The sequence below is a fragment of the Corapipo altera genome, unplaced genomic scaffold (assembly GCF_003945725.1).
Source record: "Corapipo altera isolate COAL_440 unplaced genomic scaffold, ASM394572v1 104, whole genome shotgun sequence".
Taxonomy (NCBI): domain Eukaryota; kingdom Metazoa; phylum Chordata; class Aves; order Passeriformes; family Pipridae; genus Corapipo; species Corapipo altera.
The window spans coordinates 5,130,417-5,145,815 of record NW_020884920.1 but is presented as its reverse complement, the minus strand read 5'-3'; the positions used below and the strand labels follow the sequence as shown (position 1 = coordinate 5,145,815).

At 52.6% G+C, this 15,399-nt stretch overlaps 1 protein-coding gene across 1 annotated transcript in view; it reads right to left on the bottom strand.

Moving 5' to 3' along the window:
• Nucleotides 1-4,869: 4,869 nt before the first annotated feature.
• The window catches only part of DRG2 (developmentally regulated GTP binding protein 2), a 13,775-nt gene continuing 3,245 nt past the window's right edge, over nt 4,870-15,399 (bottom strand). Inside the window, exons 2-13 of the mRNA XM_027656570.1 lie at nt 13,907-14,067; nt 12,657-12,746; nt 11,485-11,545; nt 10,299-10,389; nt 9,840-9,912; nt 9,608-9,698; nt 9,331-9,428; nt 8,366-8,442; nt 7,627-7,715; nt 6,717-6,775; nt 6,265-6,318; nt 4,870-6,175 (exon numbers count right to left, since the gene is read on the bottom strand). Coding sequence (XP_027512371.1) covers nt 6,089-6,175; nt 6,265-6,318; nt 6,717-6,775; nt 7,627-7,715; nt 8,366-8,442; nt 9,331-9,428; nt 9,608-9,698; nt 9,840-9,912; nt 10,299-10,389; nt 11,485-11,545; nt 12,657-12,746; nt 13,907-14,067 — 1,031 coding nt within the window. The 3' untranslated portion in view covers nt 4,870-6,088. The remainder of the gene's footprint in view (nt 6,176-6,264; nt 6,319-6,716; nt 6,776-7,626; nt 7,716-8,365; nt 8,443-9,330; nt 9,429-9,607; nt 9,699-9,839; nt 9,913-10,298; nt 10,390-11,484; nt 11,546-12,656; nt 12,747-13,906; nt 14,068-15,399) is intronic.

Here is a 15,399-nt window from a genome sequence, read left to right as displayed (position 1 = left end):
ACAGTGCTCTCGGTGCCCTGGGTGCTGGCACAGCTCCCTGTGCCGTTTCCATGGCTGTACCCATGGTGCCTCCCTGCCCATGACAAGGGCTTTCCAAGAGGAGGAAGGAAGGAAGAAAGAGAGTGAGCTTCATCCCACACAGGTGCTGCCTTCCACAGTCTGAGCTCCCATACCAGACCCCCTCACACCTCCCCATGTTCCTCATCCTTGGGCACAGCCTTTGGCACAGCAGAGCTGGGAGAAGGGCATTCGTTCCCAGACTCAGTGGAATGGTGGCAGAGGCTGGAGGGGAAACCCAAGGCCATGAACCCCAAACTGTGGGCACCCACACTCGGTGGCTGTTTCCAGGGTGTCTGGGCATGGCTGCATCCAGCAGCAGGACATGACAGAGACTGTGGGTGCAAAATCTGGCAGTGAGGGGTCCCTGGGGTGGCAACAGGAGAAGATGCCCAGAGCATCCTCTGACCATGTCACTCCTGAACGGCTCCAGCCACGTGGGTGAGTCAGGGAAGGCCATCTCACCCCAGGGACACAGGCTGGGACAGTCCCAGTCCCTTTGCCATAGCCAGGGGCTGTGCCATGGCTGGATGCAGGGAGGGGATGGAGACAGTTCACCCGCCCCAGCCCGGCAGGACGCGCGGCTGCCCGACACTGTACCTTTGGAGTGTTCCTTTGGAGTGTACCATCGGCGGGCAGAGCTCCGGGGGCAGCAGCTCCGTGTCTCCAAGCAGGTCTGCGGTCACCAGCCGGCCCCGGGTCCGCTTACAGCCTGTTTCCAGTTACAGCCGGAGCAGGGCTCCGTGCCACCACACCACACCACGGCGGCCCCATCGCTGCCGTGCCTCCCGGGAGCTCTGTGCTCCAGCCCCAGGCAGCCGGCCCGGGCACCTCCCGGCTGCAGCAGCGTCTCTCTCTCTCACCATATCCCCTTCCCTGTCATCAGTTCTGCATCATTGCACATCCACTTTCAAACACCTGTGGGCAGGTGGGGCCACCCTGCTGCAGCTCTTGTCACTCCAGTCACAGCCCCAGGAGTGCCAAGAACACAGGGATAAGCTGGACCAAGCCAGCAACGTGACAGCAGCACAGACCTCCAAGCCTCCAGGGCAATGTGGGGTCTCTCCATGCTCCTCCGAGCATCCATCACCCCCCTGACCTGGCTAATTTCCACCCCCTCCAGTTCCCCCCTCCAAATTGAGCATGGGGACCCAGCACATGGACAATGCACGGCACATCCCTGCCTGCCAGCTGCTGCCTGCTGCCCACGAGGGAGGTGTTATGGGAGGAGAGAGGCTGGAGCAGATGCTGGAAGCACAGACCAGCTGGGCATGATGCTGGCGTGCACCCAGGAGTGCTGGCTGGCAGCCCTGGAGCCAGGTCACAGCCCTGGGCCATCACCTCAGTCCCAGAGCCAAGCCCAGGAGCTTTCCCAGGGCAAAACAGCCCCATGGAAAAAGGACTGTGGGGAAGGGTTGGTAGGAGACCTGGGGCAGAGGGTCCTGGGGAAGGAGGGGGCATTCAGGGGAGGCTGCTCTGCTCTGGAGGGCCATGGAAACATGGGGCTATTGGGAAGGTGGGAGGCAGAAGATGAGATGGGGGGGATAAAGGCAGCGAGCACACAGGTAGGGGCAGGCAGGTACAGGCAAGGACAGGCAGAGGCAAGAGGACACCACACACCCTGTCCCAGAGGATCTGAGCTGCAGCGCTTGCCTAAGGACCAACATCATGCACAAAGGTCAGTCCAGCCAAGGCAGCGTGGCACCTGTGAGCCCAAGGGAAGTGCCACCCAGCTGGGGGAGCTGCAGCCACTCACCTGGGGTAGCCAGCTCGCCTGCATGGCCTGGGGCTGGCCCGGTGCTCCTGGCTCTGCTCCTGCCGGGGACCATCCCTCCCCATCGGTGCAGCAGCAGCTGCAGGACCCAATGCATATTTGATGAGTGCTATTATTCTCATCTCCACTCATGAGCGCAGGGATGGGAGCTGATCTTCCCTCGGCAGAGCTGGGGAGGGGCAGGGAGGCAGCGAGGGTCCTGTCCTCCCGTGGTCCCTGTCCCTTCCCTGGTGACACAGCTGGACAGTCCCACAGCCCCTTCCCTTCTGGAATACAGATCTGCACTTCAGTGCAGCCCAGATGTGAACAGCTGGAAAATGGCCCTGACCCCTTCCTGCCCTCAAAACCAATGCAAGTTCAGGACAAGAAATCACTGGGACAGGGGAGCTGGGGACAAATGCACCCCCCCACACCCTACTTCAAAGCCGGGTTGGGAGCAACCAGCTCCTGAGGCTCTGGCAGCCTCATACCAACAATACTGAACCACCCTCTCCTTCTCAAGCAAGCAGGGCATCTCCACCTCCCTTCACAAAGCTTCCTCCTCCCCCTCCCAGCACTGGGTTCCCGCATCCCACCACACTGGGGACCATTTTCCTGCAGTGATGGAGCCTGTGGCTCTCCCAGATGCGAGGGCAGCAAGAGCATCCTGCTGCAGCACCCGAGCCGGGAAAACCTCCCCACTTCCTTCTCCTCCAGGCAGGCACGTCCCCGCCGTAATGCGGTGGGTATTTATTATGCTGATTCCTCAGAACTGCGAGGGCTTAACTGCAAATTACAATCAATAGCCCCAATCCCCTCGGGGCAGCTTCATCATTTAGCAGGCGCAACCAGAGGAATTCAAAACTATTTGCCAGCCATAAATCCTCCTCCCCGCAGCCCTCCCGAGCCGGCCCCGCGCCACCCGATGGCTGGTTGGGGTGACCCTTGTCAGCATTTGAGACAATTAAGCTGTCACTGCGGATCGTGACTCTTATATACAGCCCCGAGCGGCACTTGGGGATGTCACCGTGATGGGGTGAGGGGAGCTGGCTGAGCTGAGCCCGCCGCAGCAACCGTCTCTCATTGAATTAAATGAATGTATTTGGAGGCAGAGTCGCTTTTTATTACCTTGCAAACGATTCCTGACTAAATTAATTTATAAGAAGGGTGTTCAGCCAATCAAACCTGCTTGATTGCCTGGAACAGGCATTTTAAACAGAGCACGCCTGGGGCCGCCGCTGGTTCCAGAGATGGAGGGTGGCTGATGGGCTGCAGCGAAGCTGATCCGCCCTGCTCCACACCTGGAGCGCTGTGCTCAGCCAGAGGAACGGCCCCAGGGATGGGGCAGGGTGAGCACAGCCCTCTGGGAAGAGCAGGAATGAACCTGGAGACGGCTGGAAGAGCAGGGGAAGGGCAGGAGCTGGCACAGAGCATCAGCTGGACTGTTTGAGGGCAGCTTTCTCCGAGCATCACCCAGCCAAGGCTTCCCTCCTACAGCACAGAAATGCACGGTGCTGCTGTTTTGGGAGCAAATCCACAGCTTCTGCCTCTTCCCATCCTCCCAGAGAGAACAGTCCTTCCCTAAACACACAACAAGGAGTCTCTGAGCACATCTCCCTTCAGCAGTTCCCCTATGGAGCTAAGGGGGGGTCAGGCCAATGCATAGAAACATCACAGAATCACCACAGAACAGTTTGGGGTGGAACGGACCTTAAAGTTCATCCTGTTCCAAGCCCCTGCCATGGGACACCATCCACTAGCCCAGGTTGCTCCAAGTCATGTCCAACCTGGCCTCGGATGCTTGCAGGGATGAGGCAGCCACAGCTTCTCTGGGCAACCTGTGCCAGGGCCTCACCACCCTCACAGGGAGGAATGTCCTCCTAACATCTAATCTGTATCTCCCCTGTCAATTTAAAACCATGCCCTTTGTCCTATCACTGTCTGCTCATGTAAAAATTCCCCCTCCACCATTTTAATAAGCTCCCCTTAAATACTGAAATGCTGCAAATTCCATAAACCTCAGGAGACTCCAGTACAACCCCAGTGCTGGAGCAGATTCTTCCCTCGCCCTTTGGATCTTGCCTCCTCAGGATTCAGAGATGTCCATGGAAACCCACCCCTGCACGAACTGCAACGTTTGCAGCTTTTTAACATCAGTGCAGAACAATTAGGGAAGCGCCTGGAAGAAGGAATACTGCAATTAAATGGTGCATTTTTCAAGTGCAGCTATAAACTCGCTGCCAAAAAAGCTACTCTCACTGAAAAAAGAAGTTGGCTTCTTCTAGCTTCACTATTTTTACTTCATCCCCATTCCAATTTTAATCATGGATCAGTTCATTTTGAACAGGAAAAAAATGCCCATTTTCCTAAATGAGGCTAATTAGGCAGAGGGGGTTTTAACAATATGCTAAAATCAATTTGGAACCCAAACACAATGAGGTAGCACCAACTACCCAAGAATAGGAATTAGCAGGTAACACTGTGCATTCAGCCTCACACCAAGCACCTCCCCAGCTCCCTGCACTACCTGGGCTGAGGATGAAGCCCTGTCAGCAGTTCTGGCTGCCCAGCTCCATGCTGAGCCTTGGCAGCCTCCAGAATTTTGAGGGAGAAGTCAGAAACTCAGGGACAAAACGAAACCAAAAGTCTTTGTGAGGGCAATTCTGCCTGTGTGACCTTCACAGGAAATGGGAAGGGTGAGTTAATGTGCTGGAACAGCATCCCACCCAGCTCACACCAGGAAGGGCCTGTTTTCCACTGCCAGCTCAGGGATAATGTGGATAATTTGGAGCTCATTCCCCACTCGCTGCCTCTGCATTCAGGGTTTGCTCTGTGCTCCAGCTGTGAACAAAGCCAGGAACAGGGAAGAGGACTTAGAGAGTTCAAAGTCACCTTCTTAGCTTGTGTGTATAACATCTATTTATCTCCCATCACCAGCCTCTTCCAGGCACTTGACCTTCTACTCCCCCCTACAACCTCCTGCGACAGCATCCAGGATTCCTCGGGTGGCTGGAGGTAAAACAGAGTGTTAGGAAACACACCAAACCATCCACCCACCGTTCACATGAAATAGCAACTTTTTATTTTCTCAAATAAAATAATCCTTCCATTTCTGCTCCATCAGGTTGTGAGGGGTGGGGAGGAGCAGGGAGGAGGGAGGAGCCCTGCTCAGACAGGTGTCACACCTGTCCTCACAGTTGCTCATCCACATCAGACCAAACCCTTTTCCAACAAAAGAAAATAAAAGCTATTGGCAGCTCTTGATCCTAGAAAGGAAGAGCTGTCCTCTATCAGGCACTCTGAATTATTTAGCAACGGTATTCAATGGAAAAGCATGATTAGAAAAGTTCCAGACTTCTGATGAACAATATCCAGACAAGCAACAATGTTTAACAGGGCTGGTGGAAAACCCATGGCATGGGATGGTACCTCGAGCTCCAAAGAGCTGTGACTGGAATTCAGGGGCATGGTTAAGAAGAACTCCAGCTTGGGGACTAACAGGCAGGACAACTCCTGCCCAACAGAGGAGGAAGCTCCCAGGGCAGCTCCTCGACGAGTGATATGCCAGAAGTGAATCCTCACTGCAGACTGCGGCTCTTGGATCGTACCCTGCTGCAGTTTGGCCAAGATAATCGTTCATTAACAGTTTAATTTCTCATCTCTCAGTACCAGTTGGACCAGGATGTCCTACAAACCCCACTGCAGGGCTAAGAGAGGCACAGAGTGCCAGGTGTTAATGTTAATTGAGGTGGGACTGTTATAAATTGGGGCTGTCTTGGCTGCAGATGTGTCCAAGGAGCAGGGGAGGGAGAACTTTGATTCTGTTTCAGATCAATGCTTAAATTAAGTGAATGGATGAGCAGCAAAGCATCAGCAATGTTCTCTCAGCCCAAAGCACAGGGCCAGATTGGTTGACACCAACCCAAAAACTTTCCTAGGGAGGTGAGCACATGGATCCCTGTGCAAACCCTACAAGAGGAAGGACGCTGCTGGATGTGGGAACTGTGTCCTAGGAGAACTGGCTCCCTTTTAATTTTTAAGAAATGTTACTTGGCCTGAAACACTGCGAGATGGAAACCCATCTTCCCCATCCCCACCTGCAAGCACAGTAGCCTCGTTTTCTGCCTTCTTCCAAGAGAAGGAGCTTCACAGAAGCTTTCTTGGCTGTGGAACACGTCTCCCTTTTCTTTATTTTTTCTTTTTTGTGTGTGTGTTTTGTTTTGTTTCTATGTCAGTTCCAATTGCAGTGATTAAAGACAAGGCCAGGCACCAGCAGAGTTACTTCTTCACGATCTGAATGACATCCTCATGCTCCATCATATGGGTTAAGCCCACTCTTTGAGGGCTGTACTTTGTGCTTGTCCCCTTTAAAGCAAAAAATGGGGAAAAGGATTAGGAGAAGCCCAGTCAGAGACACCTGAGGACAGGAATTCCATTAGCTGTCAAACACTTACCCACACCAAGGCATATTTGAACTGGCTGGCTAATGATCTGTGAATCCGATGGCACTGCAAGACAGACAGGCAGAAGGTGAAGTATTTAGTGGCATCTCTTTGCAAACAACTTTTTCAATATCCAGGAACTAAAAGACATGAAGGTCTGTGTCAGAAATTACTATAATGACTTTAAGAGCCAGTTAACAGCACTTGAAACAATATAGAACAGACACAGGAATCACTAGCCCACAAAAAAATCCCCCTTCCACTGCTTCCGTGTGCTTTTCACTGGGCTGCACAGCAGCTGTGAAAGAAACCTGAGGCAGATAAAAATCAATCAAAGCAACAAAAGGAGAAGCCCAACTAAACACTGGCAGGTCCTGAGCTTTATGAAGCACAAATCACAGCAGGTCCAAGAGGAACCTGTGCCTTCTGCACACAGGGAAATGTAAAACATGCAGAAAAATTACCACATGCTCCACAGAGGCCCCTTTCCGTAGAATAATGGCATCTGTAAAGTCTGGTCTCTCTGTGGAGAAGCAGAAGGGAGGGAAAAAAACCATTGGATTTTCATCAAGTGTGTTCTAATATGCTGACTATCTCACATCACCCTGCGCTTACTACTCCCAAATTCCTCCTCCTCCCTGCTCCCAGACTGAACAGGTATCCAGTGGCTGAAGGCATCAAATCAGTTCTCCACTCCCCTCAAGTGCAGTTACCCACACCACAGCCAGCAGCTTCCTCACAGCCCACCTGATCCAACTCCATCGCAGACACCTGACTTACGACAAACAAAACCACCCAAAGCAAAACACACCTGCTCAAGGAAAACCAAACTGCCCCAGATTTCAATGCTTAGCAAGCTCAGAGAAAGTTCCTTCATCTCCCCATATCCACCCAAGTTCAGCTGTTCACAACCAACCTGGAACAGGTTATAGATGGGCCTTTATCACTGGGAGAAGCTGCAAGTAGGTTATAAAGCAAAAGGAGGATCAAAGGCACTGCCAAGGGCATGGGAATCATCAAACTACTTGCAGTAGGAACAGGAAACTTCTTCTGGGTTGTGATGGGCTGAACTGTTCATCACAGCGTGCATAACAAGGAAGAAAGCTGTGAACTTGCACACTTTATTTCCTTGTATCATCATGCAAAGACTTATTAAAATTCAGCTCTTGTAAGACAGAATAGGAGGGCTGTGGGGGGATCCACACATGGCAGGATTAGATGGAGCAGAAAGCTCTTCTCAGGAGCTGAAAGCTGGTGAGGGAGAGCATAATTCCAGCATTTCCAAGGCACAAGCCCTGCTGGCAGCCTGTCTTTCTTTGATGAGTAGCAGCCTTTGTGCTTTTCAAACCTTCTGTTCAGCTCATGGTCACTTACGTCCTCGTTTCTTGGTATAGATGCAGGTAAGTGCCAGGTACTCCCAGAGCTTTTCCAGCAAGTAATCCAGGTTCAGTTTCATGCCACAGCTGCAAAACACCAGGAACATCTGTTGTGATTTAGAGATCCAGGGGAACAAGGTGAACTGTCTTATCAAAGTGCTGGGGAATGAGGGAAGAGTCTTTAATGAGGCCAGGAAATGAAAAACACAAGGTGAAATGGTCTTAAGATGAAGGAGGGCAAGGTTAGAGTAGATACTAGGAAGAAATTCCTTACTGTGAGGATGAAGAGCCCTGGCACAGGTTGCCCAGAGAAGCTGTGGCTGCCCCATCCCTGGAAATGTCCAAGGCCAGGCTGGACAGGGCTTGGAGCAACCTGGGATAGTGGAAGGTGTCCCTGCCCATGGCAGGGGGTGGAACTGGATGAGCTTTAACCCAAACCATTCCATGATTCTGTGAAATAAATCAGGCTTCCAGAAGGGTGAGCAGCTTTGAAGCAGCAAAGCTCCATCAGAAATATCAGCACTTCTAAGGAAACAAGCTAGACTGGAGATAGCATGGAGAAGCCAAGCTGCTTCCCTCTCCAAGGGAAGAAAGTCTGGAAAAATCTGCACAGCAACACTGCTTCTCACCCCAGCAGCTCTGGGAGAAGCCACTTTCTGGGAGAAGCTGGAGGAAGGGGTGTGAAATGACCCAGCACACCATGAGACCAGCACAAAAGGCAGTGTGACAGCTCCTACCTGATGACAACACTGTGGGGCCTCCGAGCAAGACGATCCACTTCCTCCATGGATATCTGGTCAATCTTGTTATAAACCTAAACCAAAGGGAAAAACAACACAGCCCTTAGGAAGGCAGTTCAGCAACACTGTAACACATGCACATGTAGGTATGACAAGGTAGTTCCAGCAGCTGAAATAGAAATGCAGATCCTGTCAGAGGATAAGCCAAGGCTCTCAGTAAAACCAACCGTTAAAGTTCAGAAGCCTGAGTATAATTTTTGGCCTTTTAAAATTCTCCCTTTGGGACAACTTGGAACACATTCTCCCATGGTTTTTATTTCATACAGACCCAGTGGCTACAAACAGAGCCGTTAAGGGAACTCTGGCACACAAGGGACCAGCAGTGGAAAGCCAAGCACGGAGCTGGCAGCAGGGGAATTGGAAGTTCCACACGTGGGATCAAACTCCCAGCACCAGGACTGGCAGCTCTGCTGCTCCAGGGCAGCATCAGCCACAAGAGGGCCCAGGGAACACACACAGCACGGCTGCATATCCAAAGCTTATAAAAAAACTCCCCGTTGAGCCATTTTCCACCTCTTAAACCTCAAATTGTTATTGTTTTAGGAGCCAGGAACAAGGGCATGGAGTGATAGGACTAAGGGGAATGGCTCCACACTGACAGAGGGCAGGGTTAGATGGAATAGTAGGAAGAAATTCTTCCCTGTGAGGGTGGGGAGGCCCTGGTACAGGTTGCCCAGAGAAGCTGTGGCTGCCCCATCCCTGGAAGTGTCCAAGGCCAGGTTGGACAGGGCTTGGAGCAACCTGGGATAGTGGAAGGTGTCCCTGCCCATGGCAGGGGGGTGGAACAAGATGAGCTTTAAGGTCCCTTCCAACCCAAACCATGCCATGATTCTGTGAAGATCCAGTGTTTCCTCTGGCAGAGAAAGGAGATGCTGGATGTAACAGAAGCCCAAGATACTCACATAGAGGCAAGGCATGTAGACCCTGTTGCCTACAATCACATCAATGAACTCATCAGGGGAACAATCCTCTCTGAACAGGACCTCAGCATTGAAGATTTCTGAGGTGAACATTGTCAAGGCCCAAATCCCAACACGACTCTGCAAACACTGCGAGCCCCAGGTTGAGCCCCCTCGGGAGAACCAGCACCAAAGTGACACCAAGGCTGTCCCACAGCAGGAACCACTGGAATCATGACCTGCTGATGGCTGAAGGGTCTCCTGCTTCAGGAAAGGATACTGTATTCATGGAGGATGAGCTGCACCAGCTTCTCGGAGCACTGAGTCAACGTGACAGTGGAGTTGAAGGAGATGCCTCCACCCTTCTTGGGCTACAGGAGGCAATGAAGCAACATGAGAATATTCCACAAAATCGTCAGCCCCCCTCAGCCTGTGCAACACGAGGGGCAGCACACAGTGAGCTGGGCTTTGAGCAGGCAGCCAGACACCTGCAGGAGCTCAGGAAGCCTCACCTTGAAGTAGATATTTGGTTTGCTTTTGTTCAGCCGGATTCCTACAGATTCCAGTTCTTTCTCCAGCAGGGCCCTGCAGGGACACTGCACGTCAGTACCTGTGAGGCTGAGCGTGGCCAGGTGACACCCAGACCTTTCCTCTTTCACTTCTGTGTTCAGACAGCCCTGCCAGAAGCTTTCACTACAACCTAAAACCCACCTAATGCAGGCCAGAGTCTGTGGTGGAGATTCTGGTTGACATTCCCATCTCTGACAGCCATCCTGTGGGAATGATCCTTCAGCTGAGAACCCAAGCCAGTCAGCTATGATGCTTCTCATAGAGTACAACCTCCATCTCATATCTAATAGCTTAAGCACTCATTCCCCAAGTGCTCTCTACAACCCCTGAGGGAGCTGTGGCACATTTCCTGGGCACATGGGAAGCCCTAAGCCCACCCCCCTTGCCCAGCACACACTCACCTCTGCACCTCCCCCTTGGTGGCATCCAGCATCATGATAACAACATCTGCAGTCCTGGCAACAGCGATCACCTGCCGACCTCTGCCCTTCCCTGGGGAAACAGCAGGTGGATGTGCATCAGCAAGAGGAAACAGCCACGAGTTCCATGACAGATGGGGACTTCTGCCCTGTGCAGCAGCTTGGAAGCAAGGAAAAGGGTCCTGCAGGGCTGCCCTGGCTGCAGTCAATTGCTGGGGGCCCTGGCAACAGCTCCAGGCAGCACAGAGCTCACCCACAACAGCGGCATGGGCCTGGGACACCTACGCAGAGGGGTTACACTTTCTGGTCAAAAAGGAGAGAGATCTTATTAACCAGGCCACGCTCCTCCAAAAAGAGACCATTAGGAGATTTTCTGAAGTTTCCTAAGGCATCTTCTGGCACTGATCTCTTCTCTCTGGTGACCAGTGACCGGACCCGAGGGAACAGCTTCCCCTGTGTCAGGGCAGGTTCAGGTTGGATCTCAGGAAAAGGTTCTTCCCCCACAGGGTGGTTGGGCACTGACCAGGCTCCCCAGGGCAGTGGGCACAGCCCCAAGGCTGCCAGAGCTCCAGGAGTGTTTGGACAATGCTCTCGGGGACAGGGTGAGATTGTTGGGGTGTCCTGTGCAGGGCCAGGAGGTGGACTGGATGGTCCTTGTGAGTCCCTCCCAGCTCAGGATATTCCATGACTATGATTTCCTAAGCTGTCTTCAGACATGCTCAGGCAATCAGGACAATGACAATGCAGAGAGACAAAGCCAGTATCTCTTCCCAGAATCAGGAGTCATGGGAGGACTGGCAGGAATTCAGGGAATTAGTCAAATGAGGTTACTGTTTAGCTGTAATTAATTCCCCCCTCCACCTCCCCAGCATCTTTCTTTAGATTTCCTCAGTACCGGAAAACAGATGAGCCAGATAACACCCAGGCAAGGAGGTGAGAAGTGACTGGCTGGCTTTGGCTCCCACCTCCAGAAAAGCATCCTTCTGCTACATATAGACCCTTATGTCAGCTCAGGGATAGGAATTGTGCCTCACATAGGATCAAGGACTCTAAGATTTGGAGAGCCAATGTGGGAACTCTTGGCCCAGGAAATCTGCGAATGCCTGAGACACCCAGGGGCACTGCTGAGGGCAAACCCTCCTTTCCATGAACACAGAGATGGGCCAACCTTGTGCTGCTCCTTCAATGATTCCAGGCAGATCCAGCAGCTGAATATTGGCTCCTTTGTACTGAAAAGGAAACAGAAGGATGGGAAGTTGAAAGCTTTTTGCAGGGCACCTGAGCTGCCCTGAAAGCCCCAAGCACATGCTGGGGTCCGAATCCTGTGGAGAGTGGAACTGGATGGAGCTGGCAGAGCAGGGGAACTCTGCACAAAGCTGATACCTCTGTTCTGAGGCAACTTCCAGAGCATTTTCTACGAGCTGTGCTCAGCACACACAGCTGTATGCGAGGTCCTGACCCCCTAAAGCCTCCCGTGACTGCAGCTGGACAAAGCACCAGGAAAAGAGCATTGCAGTCATGTTACCCTGAGCTGGTGAATAGGAAAGGAAAGGAAAAACAGCCCTTCCTTTCTTGGTCTAATGAGAAAAGTCAGTAAAAAGCAAGTGCCACATCTCCTACTGTGATGGTTCAGAATTAGTCAGGTGTGTTGCAGGTCTTACAACACCAAGGGAAACACAGGAGGTTCCCATCCCTCAGATCTGCAGGGCATTGGCTTTCAGCTCACAGCTGTGCTTGGATGTGTTACACTATTTATGTCCCTTTTCACACCAGTACAGCTACTTTCATTATTTAATTCCCCTTTCCGTCTTGACCCAGATTTCCTCACTACTCTTGGACACTTTTCAATTTGATATCCTTTATCATTTGCTTTACTGATGGATGCTTAGGCCACCACTAACAAAACTCCTCAAGGACAGGAGGAGCTGCATTTTGTTTCAGAATTGACCACAGTACAGATTGCCTCTTTTAAAGTTTCATTAAAAACAAATCTGTCAAGGTTTGCAGCCATCTGGTCACTGGCACCGACAGCAGTTATACAAACTTCAGTTGAGCACTGTTGTATTGCTCTGGTCAGTCAAACAGCAGCACACAAATCTTGATCAGGCAGTCAATCCTGAAGAGTTATGGAGTTTAGGGAAGAGCTAAATCAGCACTGCAGGCTGCAGAAGGCCCTGAAACCCCAAGCACTCAAGATCTCCCAAAGCTTAAAGTGAAATTCAGCACAGACCTTTGGATGTCTCTGCTCCTTAGTGGCACACATAGAACTGGTGCAAACACACATTTACGTAGCTGGGTTTCCAAACACTACTATGCCAAAGGGAGGAGAATCCCACTTACCTCTATGACTCCTGGGATACAGGTCAGTGTGGTGAACTCGTACGACGCGGCTTCGCTGGCGGTTGAGGTCATTAAACTCAAAAACGTGGACTGAAAGGCAAGAGATCACCCCCACTAGAGACAGGCAAGTGAAAAGGCAAAACAAGTGACACCAAAGGGCTCCTCAGCCTGTGGGAATTATGGCTGTTCCAAGGGAGTGAGGTGGTGACACTGTCACCGAACGGAGGTAAATCCTTTACTCCCCTCTCTCTCCTCAGCAGTGCTGGGGCTGGGCAAGAATGAGTTTCAGGCCATTACCACAGAGAACATCCTGAGCTGGAAGGGACCCATCAGGATCATCAAAGTCTAATTCCTTGTCCTGCCCCAAGAATCCCACCCTGTGATTCTCCACACAGATTAAGGAATGTTTCCCTAGCTCCAACTTTCAGCTCCCAGAGTCCAAAAACCTCCTCTGAATTCACGGCAAGAAGGTCAAAGATGAAGAAAACATGGATATCAGGTTGCCCAGAGAGGCTGTGGCTGGCCCATCCCTGCAAGTGTCCAAGGTCAGGGAATTGGAGCAAACTGGGAGAGTGGAAGGTGTCCCTGCCCATGGCAGGGGATGGAACAAGACCATGGAATTATGGAAGAGTTTGGGTTGGAAGGGACCTTAAAGCTCATCTCATTCCACCCCCCTTTCCATGGGCAGGGACACCTTCCACTAGCCCAGGTTGCTCCAAGCCCTGTCCAGCCTGGCCTTGGACACTTCCAGGGATGGGGCAGCCACAGCTTCTCTGGGCAACCTGTGCCAGGGCCTCCCCACCCTCACAGGGAAGAATTTCCTCTGTATGTCTAACCTAAGTTTCCCTTCTTTCAGTCTGAACCCATTCCCTTGTCCTGTCACTACAGTTCCTGATGAACACTCCCTCTCCAGCTTCTCTGGAGCCCCTCCAGATCCTGGAAGGTGCTTTGAGGATCTCCACACAACCTTCCCTCCTCAGGCTGAACATCCCCAGCTCTCTCAGCCTGTCTCCATAGCAGAGGTGTTCTAGTCCCCTTATCAACTTTGTGGCCTCCTCTGGACTTGCTCCAACAGCTCCACGTCCTCCTTATGTTGGGTGCACCAGACTGCACGCAGTATTCCAACCGGGATCTCACGGGATGAGCTTTTGAGTCCTTCCAACCCAAACCGTTCCTCGATTCTCTGATTCCAAATCTGCTTTGCAGCCACTGCAAACCACAGGAGCCTGGAAACACAGACCCTGACTGACCTTGCCCACGGAAGGAAACCCGATCAGTGCCACGCGGGCATCTCCTGATTTCATCACATCGAAGCCCTCGCCCTTGGCCGCCGGGGACTTGGAGGGTTCCAGCAGCTGAGCTCTGTACTTGGCAAGCTTCGCCTTCAGCAGCCCCAGGTGGTACTCAGTGGCTGGAATGACACAAACACAGCAGAAAGTTGCTGGTAATTCACTTCTGGAAGTAAGAACCTTCCTAAAAGCAGACGCTGTGGGTCTTGGTCAATGTCTTCACCGCTGTCGGGCACAACGCTGCCCCCAGGGTGTTCTGTCACCTTTTGGGACACTGGGCATGGAGAGGAAACCTTCCAGGGCCTGCACAAAGTCAGAATTGAAGGAAACGGCCAAAAAATTCCCCAAGTGAAAGGAGCAAGGCAAAGGGAGAGCAGGTGCAGGAATGAAGGGCTGAAGGGAGCCAGTTCAGGAGGGAGAGGCCACAGTGGGAAGAGCAATTCCTGGGAAAAGGCCCCTCCTCACACACGGTCACATTCAGCACTCCAAAACCACAAGATTATCTTCCCCTGCTCTCGACAACTTTTAGAGACACATTTAACTCAGAGCTCATATGTGTGGCAGTACTTTACTGCCTCATTCTTAGCAGAACACCTGAATTCACACCTGATCCAGAAAAAATGAAGGCAGTTGTTTCCCTCTGTAACAGCAAAGGGCATCAAACCAGGAGCTTAGAGGTTTTACTGATTTTTATTTCTACTATTTACTGCAGCCTAAAGGCCCCCCCCCCAACCTCCAACAGCAGCTCTGGTAGAATCCATGGGGGGTTCAGCTCTCTAGGCCCCTCTTTAAATTAAAACATTCAAACACCAGCTCAGGGACCCCCCAGCAACAATTGTGGGGCATGGGGCAGGAGAGGGTCCCATCCACTCTCCCTCCCATCCCCAGGGCTCACCTTGCTCCTCAACCTGACCCAGCCCCCAAGACCCCTCATCCAGCCCCCTGTGCCCCCAAAGACCCCACAGCTTCACAAACCACCCCCATCCCGCCTCTGCCATCGCCCTGACTGACACCTCTGCACATGGACCCCCTTTCAGCCCCCCACAGCACACAGCCCCATCTTCCCTCGGCCCCCCTTCCAGTCTCCCCACAGCCCCCGGTCACTGCTTTCCCCAGGAACCCCTCCCAGACCACCATAACTCCCAGTCCTCTCTTCCATCGTACCCCTTCCCAGCTCCCCCATAACCCCCAGCACACCGCACCCCCAGCACCCTCTTCTGGACCCTCAGCCCCCCATAACCTTCAGGTCCCCACATCCCCACCCCTCTTCCCCTCCCAGCCCCCCAAACCCCACCTGCTCCCCCAATCCCTCATACCCCCAGCCTCCCATAACCCTTAGCCCTCTCTTCCCCTAGACCCCCTCTCAGCCCTCCAGCCCCCTCAGCGCCCCCAATACCCCTCACTCCCCTAACATCCCATCTCCTCATCCCTCTGACCCTCTCCCAGCCCCCCCA